Source organism: Amaranthus tricolor, chromosome 15 (genome assembly GCF_026212465.1).
Source record: "Amaranthus tricolor cultivar Red isolate AtriRed21 chromosome 15, ASM2621246v1, whole genome shotgun sequence".
Lineage (NCBI taxonomy): Eukaryota > Viridiplantae > Streptophyta > Magnoliopsida > Caryophyllales > Amaranthaceae > Amaranthus > Amaranthus tricolor.
In genome coordinates, this window is record NC_080061.1 from 18,829,273 (window position 1) to 18,838,149 (window position 8,877).

The 8,877-nt window shown below is 33.1% G+C and overlaps 1 protein-coding gene across 3 annotated transcripts; it reads right to left on the minus strand.

The window, feature by feature from the left end:
- Positions 1-4,847: 4,847 nt before the first annotated feature.
- Positions 4,848-7,777, minus strand: LOC130801611 (uncharacterized). 3 transcript variants are annotated; one of them, XR_009039643.1, is made up of 3 exons: positions 7,291-7,754; positions 7,027-7,141; positions 4,848-5,066 (listed from the first exon to the last, which is right to left on the minus strand). XR_009039643.1 is itself a non-coding variant. In XM_057665489.1 (2 exons), the coding sequence occupies exon 2, from the start codon at positions 7,135-7,137 to the stop codon at positions 6,664-6,666; it is 474 nt and encodes a 157-aa protein (XP_057521472.1). In that variant the 5' UTR covers positions 7,138-7,141; positions 7,639-7,777; the 3' UTR covers positions 5,075-6,663. The 3 variants fall into 3 exon arrangements, 2 of the variants coding, with proteins under 2 accessions (XP_057521472.1, XP_057521471.1); XM_057665489.1 differs by lacking the exon at positions 4,848-5,066 and having other exon boundaries at positions 5,075-7,141; positions 7,639-7,777; XM_057665488.1 differs by lacking the exon at positions 4,848-5,066 and having other exon boundaries at positions 5,075-7,141; positions 7,291-7,765.
- Positions 7,778-8,877: the final 1,100 nt, after the last annotated feature.

Here is an 8,877-nt window from a genome sequence, read left to right on the forward strand (position 1 = left end):
GTCTTGGCTTAAGGGATGACCCAATTGTGGAAAACAAGGATCCTAGTTATTCTTCCCCACCCTTAGGGAGATGAGATGTCTTAGTGCCCTCTATCCTTCTTTGTACCTCTTTGTCATTTATTGATTGTAGGCTTGACCCCAATGATTCATTTTTTAATTCTATGAAAGGTCTAATTGAGAAGTGTAAGGCCATATCCCAAGACCTTAATCAATTTTCTATTTCTTATAATAATGAGCCTTATGTGGATACGCCTTATGATGGCTTGAATTAAGAGTAGGATTGTATGTCATATTATAATGTGCTTTACTTTGATGATTCTCCTTTGCTTACATATGTTGTTTGTGAGTTTCATGTCATTACACCTTGTGATCCTCCTATAATTGAGTCTTGTGATGTTGACCATTGTTTTCATCAGTCCTCCTCTATCCCCATTTATGAGTGTCGTGTTTTATGCCTCTTAAGCATGGCTTTTCTATACCATGTATGTTTGCACCACTTGCTTGTGAGACTCTTGATAAGGTGCCCTGTGTGCCTCACATTGATGAGTCTCCTATGTTTGGCATTCTAATCCCTTGTACAAGCCTAGTGGCTTAAAGACTAATGCCTACATTGGTGATGAGTCTCAAGTACATGTTACTTATGTGTCCTCTATTGAGTTCTACATTATGTCACTTAGTCACTTTAATGTATTCTCCTCCACCCATGTTCACGTTCATGTTGAGGATTGTCTGGCCTTACCATCGGTTGGTCATGTTATGACTTATGTTGACCAAGGTCATGAAATTCCAACGGATTCCCTTTATTTTCCTTATGTTTAGCTTTTCATCCCTTAATGATAAGCCTTTGCCTTCTTACTTTCAATTTTCTTCTTGTGCCTTTTTACTTCCAGTCTATGCCCTATTCTTAAGAAGTTTGATAAACTCTTAAGGAGTCTGACTCACTATTTACTGAAAAAGGTCTAGCTAATGACCTTAAGAAGTGTTTGTTGGGAGACAACCCAACTAAAAAATTTGCTTTTCCTAGTTTTTGTGTGTCTTGAGTCTTGAGTCATGTGCCTTTTAAAGAAGTTAGAAGGTTTGGTTGGCTAAATTTGTTATGACTTGGGTTAAATTTTCTTGGCTACAACATGCCATCACTTCCTTGTACCTTTTCTCACGCTTTCAAGCATTCGAGACGATGCTTTGGGTTGCATAAGGGGGAGGTCCACTTCCTTTTCATAAATATGTATTTTGTGTCTATAAGGATAATTACATTAACCTTTCTCGCACTTAGTCGTCGCTATTTTATTGATGATGACTTGGTAACATGCTGGATTTGATTGGCTTTGTTGTGGTTCGTCTTTTTTCTACCTCGACCATGTGTGCTTGTTTTCTCTTTTCTGTGACCACCTTAGGCAATTACTTTAGGGCTTAGGGCTCCACTCTTTTGACTTGCGACAAGTAAGCCCTTTGATGCCCTTTTAGTGGGGCCACCTTGAATGTAGGGGACATGGTGCCGCCTTTAAGTTAGAGCAAGCACCTCAACCCAGATGAGGATTAAGCCTTGTTTGGTAATCATGGTTGGTTTTTTACGTATGGATAGGTAGTGCACTAGGCATGATATAGGAGCCTAGACCAAAGATGGAATTTGTTTTGATTGTGTTGACCTAGCCTACACCCTTTTATTTCTCATTCCATCCCTTGTCACCTTACCATGCTCATAATTTTCATAATCCCTTTATCTTCCCTTTTCTTTCATAGGAAATTAGGCATCCACATTTCATTTCTTTCACTTTTACCAATCCACATTCCATCGCTTTTCACATTACCCCAAAACCCTTCATTTTTTTGCAATGCTTTTAGGTATGGTTTGTCGGATCAATCAGTTGGATAAATCACATTTGGTGTAGCCTATTATATTTAATGTCTTTTACTTTTTAAGGTCGCCAACTTATTTGAATAATTATGGTGACATAGTGGTAAAACATCTTATTCCATTCCCTTTCTTGACAAGGGTAGCTAGTAGCACCCAAATTGTAAGTATTGTTTAGTTATCTTCTAAACTGTTCAATCATGGTGACATTGTAGTTATAGCATCTTTATTATTGTTATTAAAAAAAGAAAAAGAAATGAAAAAAGAAGATAAAAAAAAAAGAAAAGAAACAAAAAGAAAAAAAAAGAAAAAAAGGAAAAAGAGAAAAATAACAAGCTTGTCTATTTTAATTGTTTAGTTACCAAGTGTCCAATTATGGTTTGTTAGGCTTGTCTTAGGTTAACCTACACTATTTGCTATTCCTTTCTTTAGCCACTCATTCTTCACTAGCTTCATTTCACTCCACTTTTTCAAACCATTCCTCCCTTCCCCACTTTGTAGGAATAGTCTGCCTTTTTGCAATAGTTTTGGTCTTCTGGTTCTCGGGTACCAAGGTGCGAAACCTTGAAACACCTTTGTTTAGATAGCCTTCATCTCTCTGAGCTTTAGGCGATAGTTGAGCGATAATTCGTCACTTCTTTCTGCATTTTGCGTGAGATAATTTAATGAGTTCTTTTTAGAGCTTAATACTTTTTTATTTTTAAAACGTCTAATAGTACCTCTTTTGGATACGAGTTAAAATATTCAAAAGTTACCTCATCTATTTATTTTTCATTGTTAACATCAAACAAAGATGTACTTTTTTTAAAAAGTCAAAATCAATAGAGTATTTAGAATCAATCCTAGCTTGTTTTTTGTTCTTGATGAACTTCTTTGCAGAACAATCTCTCACGAATATGATTTGGAGCACTACATTAAAAACATTTAGTTTAGAAGATTTAGAGGATAATTTACCTTTATTGCAATATTCAGATTTGTCGCCTTTGGTTCTTCTCTTCACCTTCATTATGTGTGAAAGTCCTCGTAATATTACCAATGTAAATGGATCTTCCTCGTCATCATTATCTTCGTCATCGCTCTTTTTCCCCCCCTTTTTTATTTGAAGGAAAGATTCTTCATGGATGGAATGACATCTCCTTCACCAGTGTTATAACACTAGTGGAAAAAAAATCAAATGTTGCGATTTTTTAGACAAGAAATACTGCAGTTTTGACCCGTAACACTTGTACCAGCAATAGATGGCCAATAAACAAGTGTTGAGGTTCAAACACACCTATATATTGCGGTACTAGGGGAACCACAGCATATACCCCATTCGTTTTTTTTGCTCGTTTTTTCGATTTATTTTATGTTGCATCTTGAATGCAGTATTTGTTGTGCAGCAAATAAGATTTTTTATACTAGTGATAAAAATTTAATTCATGCTTAGTGATTATTCCGAGAAGATCATTAAGAGGAAGTATTTGAAGATCGTACACTTCTACAATGATTGTGAAGTTATGACGCCACTTGGATCGAGGAACCCTTCTCACTTCCTTTGAATTTGAAAAAAAATTTTCCTAAGAATTGAGACTGCTAGTAACATGGTAATGCCTGTTAAAGATATCATTGATATTTTCATTTGACTTTATCCTTAAAATTTTTTATTGATGCATTAAATATGGATTTTGGTCTCCATTACTTAAGATGTGCCTTCTGGGTATAACAAGTTTGTACCATATTTCCTTTGTAGTCAAGTATGAGAAAACTCTATTGAACGTAGTCCATCAAGTCCTTAACAAATTTCGTTCATTGCTCCTTAATTCTTTGAGACACCTTCCAAGTGAGTTTGATTGAATTTGAATTTAAGAACAAGAACATCTATGTAGTCTAAACCTTTTTCATAAGAAATTTAGAATAATTAGTTACAATGTTCCAAATTGCCATGTCTCGATCAATTACAAATATTGCATTAAAGTATTCCAATGAGAGAAATTAATCCGCAAAACAGATGTAGCTTAGTGAATGAACAACCTTGAGCAAAAGACCTTCTCATATTGAAGCCATAAAAATCACAAGATTATTAATCATTATAAGTGAAATTTACTCTGGTACCAAATGAAAGTTTATTAGGAGACCAATAACTCTCTACAAGGGGGAGTAAATATAGAGTTTGCTCATTAGTTATTTACTTTTTTGATACTTGTTTCAAAGGTTTGAAAGCCGTTTTGAAGGAGTGATGTCCGTGATACATCGTATACTGAACAAATATAAAATGTATGCGGAATCAGATAACACACAAGTAATGTTCACGAGGTTTAACTACAAATAGTTTAGTCCCAATCTAGGGTTCTTTTAACTTGTAGGATTCAAACCTATTTCATTAACTCCTTAGAACTTTATATTAATCCTAAATGATATCACTATCTTCTATTCACACTCGTTCTTCCCCTAAAGAACAATCAAATAACTCACTTTTTTTATGATTGAAAAAACTAATCTCGTACTAATAACAATGAGTAACAATATAAAGATTATATGAGACACATGAAAAGCTTTAGTAATTCTTTTTAAGGTTGCACTTGTGATCTCTGAGTTGTTTACTCTTCTTGATGTTAAAGACTTTATATAGGTAAAAACAACCCTGAAAGATTCGTTGGTGTAACATAATTCTTCAACAAACCTCTCGGCTGTAACTAGGTATGTGCAATAGGTCGAATAAGGATCGGATCGGATTCTAGTAGAAACGGGCCGGGCAGGGCCTTACAAAATAGGAAACTGGCTTTAAACGGATCGGGCACATTAAACCCGGCCCGTCTATCTTAATTCTTCAAATTTTAGGGAAGTAATAGAGTATTTTATGATAATAACCTATTACAAAATATTTTATGATAATAAGTACAACATAATGTTTCAGTTTCAGTCTTAACCAACTAAACATGAATACAATATCACTTAAATAGGAAAAACAAAATGATTTCAATTTAGTACTAACCAACTAAACTAACAACTATGGTTCAGCAAAAGAAGTTCTTGGTAATTATTACCATCTATAAGATTGTTCATAATTTGCTACAAATACAAATGATTTGAATGATATAAGTATCTCAATTTCAGTACACAACATATTTATGTTTGTATCGGAATCTGACTCATATATCACTATAGCAACAAACTGCCCGCTTTCAAGTCCGCAAATGAATCTTCAGCCAGCAATTAGCATCGCAACACTAATCTTGTATAAGAACACAATATACGAAGCATTATTTCAAGTCTATATAAACAAAAACAAAATTTATGCTAAAAAAACATGATTACGTAAAATGAAAGAGCTAGAATCCTCATTTTCAACATTAATTTCCTTAATTTTTTCTTCACATGATTTCGAATCATATTCTAAGTCCATAGGAATGTCATATTCAGCACGACGCCAATCTTGCAAACTAACTAGAGCTAGTACAGTTTTGGACTTTAAAGAACTATGATTCGGCAAAATAGTCTTCTCCCCAAGATTAAATGTAGATTCTAAAGCCACTGAGCTAACCGGAATGGTAACCAAATCTCATGCTAATAGTGCTCACTCTGGATATCTTTTTGCACTTTTCCAACACAACTAAATCCATATTGACATTAAGTTGATCCTCTTCAAGATATGAGTCCAACAGTGATTTTCTAGTTCTAGTATTGCAAGATAGTGAAGTATAACTTTCATAATCATCAAGTAAATTATCAAATCCACTATATAAAGGAGGGGTAGGAACTACAGGAGAAGTGGAAGCCCGTAACTTATAAGCCTCAATAATGATCTCAAAGTATCTAATACTTTAGTAAATCAGACCATACCTTCCTCTTCCCCAAACACTTTAACTAAACAAAACTCTACAAATTTCAACTTAAATCGAGGATCCAATATAGCCGCACAAGACAACTGCAAATTATATTCCTTCCAATACTTGTCAAATTTGTTTAACATTGATCCACAATAGATGACAAAAATGCATGGGGCCACTTTTTGTCCCAAGTAAATGACAATGAATTAACCAAGCTCACTTAAAATACAAATTTGATGTTGGGGTTTTGACAGCTGAAAACATGAATGTCACGTCATAAAATATTTTCAAAAACTTATGAATAGCCACTAACCTTTCCCATTCACTATCTGATGGCACATAAATCTTAATAGAAGCATACTTTAACCCTAAATGAATAAGAACATCCTTATAAAATAAAGCATTATCAATCCTCTTAAAGGTTGAAATCCAACGTATACTTTCATGTCAATATTAAGTTTCCTCTTCACATCAAGATGAAAGTTTTTTTGAGCAACCTCAAAAAAGATTTTACTTAAGTTAGATGATTTTGAAATCTTTTTGACCAATTTTCGAACATTTTCCAAAATATCTCCTAAAGGCTCTAATTCAGTTTAGACAATCAAATTAATCACATGTGCACAACATCTTACATAAAACAATGATCTACCAAAAGGCAACATCCCTCTCATTGAAAGTCTAGCTTTTAAACTAGATATCAAAGCATCATTATATGTAGCATTATCAACAGTAAAACTAAGAATTTTATGATCAATTTTCCATTGATTTAAAAACATAAATATTTCATCAAAAAAATTTTCAGCATCATGTGGAGGAGAAATGGCTTGAAACCTAAGGATTCTTTTTTGTAACTTCCAATTCTTATCAATAAAATGAGCCGTAATACACATATAATGTTGCCAACTATGTTTCGAATCCCACAAATCCGTTGTTAAACTACTAAGTGCAGGAGCATTTACCAACATGCATTGCAATTTTTCCCTTATAACAATAATATTCAGATTAAAGATCCCTAGTAATAATAGTTCGGCAAAATAACTCGAATTTAGGATTAGCTCTAGCCATCATTCTTCTAAAACCATTTTCTTCCACAGTTGAAAATGAGTGATCTCCTTCAAAAATAGAATTCAAAATTTCTGCTCTAAGTGTTTTCAGATCAAAGACAAATTCCCTTATGTCATTATTATCATCAATCAATACCTCCCCAATTGGTCCATTAGGTATTTTCGGACAATATTGTAACAAATGACACTTTAAATGTGATCTCCCTTTAGATAGGCCACAAACAAAATTAATTTTGCAATGCCTACAATTTGTGATTCCTACACCATTGTCATTTACTTCTTCATTATACTCAAGCCATACCTTAGATAGCTTCTTCTTCCGCTTATTTCGGGGTGCATATTCATTATAACTATCTTGCTCCAGCTCCACTCTAAATTCCACTCTAGATGATGTAGTAGCCTCGCTTTCCATTTATCTTGTCAAAATGTCATATAATGATTCGATTATTAGATGACAATTAATTAAAATAGGAAATTAGCACGAATATGACTCGTTATCATATTTGATAATACATAGGCACAATTTATTGATACTGTCTCAAAGAATATGCAACAATTAACTCACAAATTGGACATAAATCCAGAGTACCCTTTCTTTTCAATAAACAAACTAGTAGGAGCCATAGAAGGATGATCCAACACATCAAAATATTGTTCACCATCATCTCTAAGATAAGCATCAAGAAAAGCCCCCATAATACCACAACAATCCGGCAACAACAATTAATTAATTAATCTGCAACTTGAATTCCACAACAATCAATAATGACAAGCAGGTATGTTCTAAATGCTAAATTTTCGGCAACAACAATCAAATAATCGGAACAACAATTCGGAAAAAGTAGCATTTACATTCTACAATAACAATGGAAGATTAACATAACATTTAGAAGTGTAAAGAGAGAAAACACGCCTGAAATAATTCGTATCAGATTATCTCCAGCTGAAATGAAATATTTTAGTTTTAGGGTTGTGTATGACTCTTTTGCTACTGTGAGTTATATATATGGAGAGGGAAATGAGTTTTGATCAGAGCCCACTTACAATCTTTTTTAAATCCTTATTCAATTCTTATCTTTTAATTTATAAGTTAAATAGTAAGTTCAACTCTTTTTCAATCATACCCCATATACGAAAATTTGAAAAAAATAAGACCATTAAACAACTTATTTCTTAAAATAAGCTTCGTGAAAACTTAATTCCCAAATTAAGCGTCCGTACATCCAAACCTAGGTTTGGCAAGACTCGCTGTTAGTAACAGCGAAAGAAAAAAAAAAAGAAAAAATTAAAAGCCTAAAGTCGCTGTTACTAACAGCGACTTAATGCGTTTTAAGTTTTCAGTTCTTAGTTACTTCCTTATTCCAGCTGACGAGGTGAAGGAGTTACCAGTTAACCTTAAAGTCAATGTTACTAACAGCGACTTAAGGAATTGACTGGTCAACTCCTTAAGTCGCTGTTAGTAACAGCGACTTTGGGCTTTTAATTTTTTTTTTTCTCTTTCGCTGTTACTAACAGCGACTCTTGCCAAACCTAGATTTGGATGTACGGACGCTTATTTTGGGAAATAAGTTTTCACGAAGCTTATTTTGAAAAATAAGTTGTTTAATTGTCTTATTTTTTTCAAATTTTCCCCATATACAACCCTTATAATAAAGGGCTGGATCAAGAATCCGGCCCATTGTACAAGCCTAACTGAAACCTTGTTTTGAAAGCTTGTCCAATACTTTTAATCATTTTTTGAATTTCAAATAGTTTTGTTGTAAGACTATTCTTAAGGATTTCATTATTATGGTTTTTAAATTTAAAAATTTGACTTCACCTTTTTTTTAAATAACAATGAATAAATTTAAATGATATATCATTCAAAAACCATTTATTGTTTGACATTTGAATCAAGGCGTTGAAAGTTGACAGATTTAAAATTCGATTAGTAACTATCTACTCCTCTGTTTTCATATGTTATTTTCGAATAGAATTTACAAATTTTAATGTCAAACTTTACATATGATTTCTCATCTATCTATATGAAAAAACATATTCGTGTGGGATCCTGATAGATTCGTCTCAGTATATATTTTGTAAATATTAACATTTTAGAATTCTTAAAACTCACAATTAAAATTATTTGACTTTTAAGTTTGTGTGGGATGTG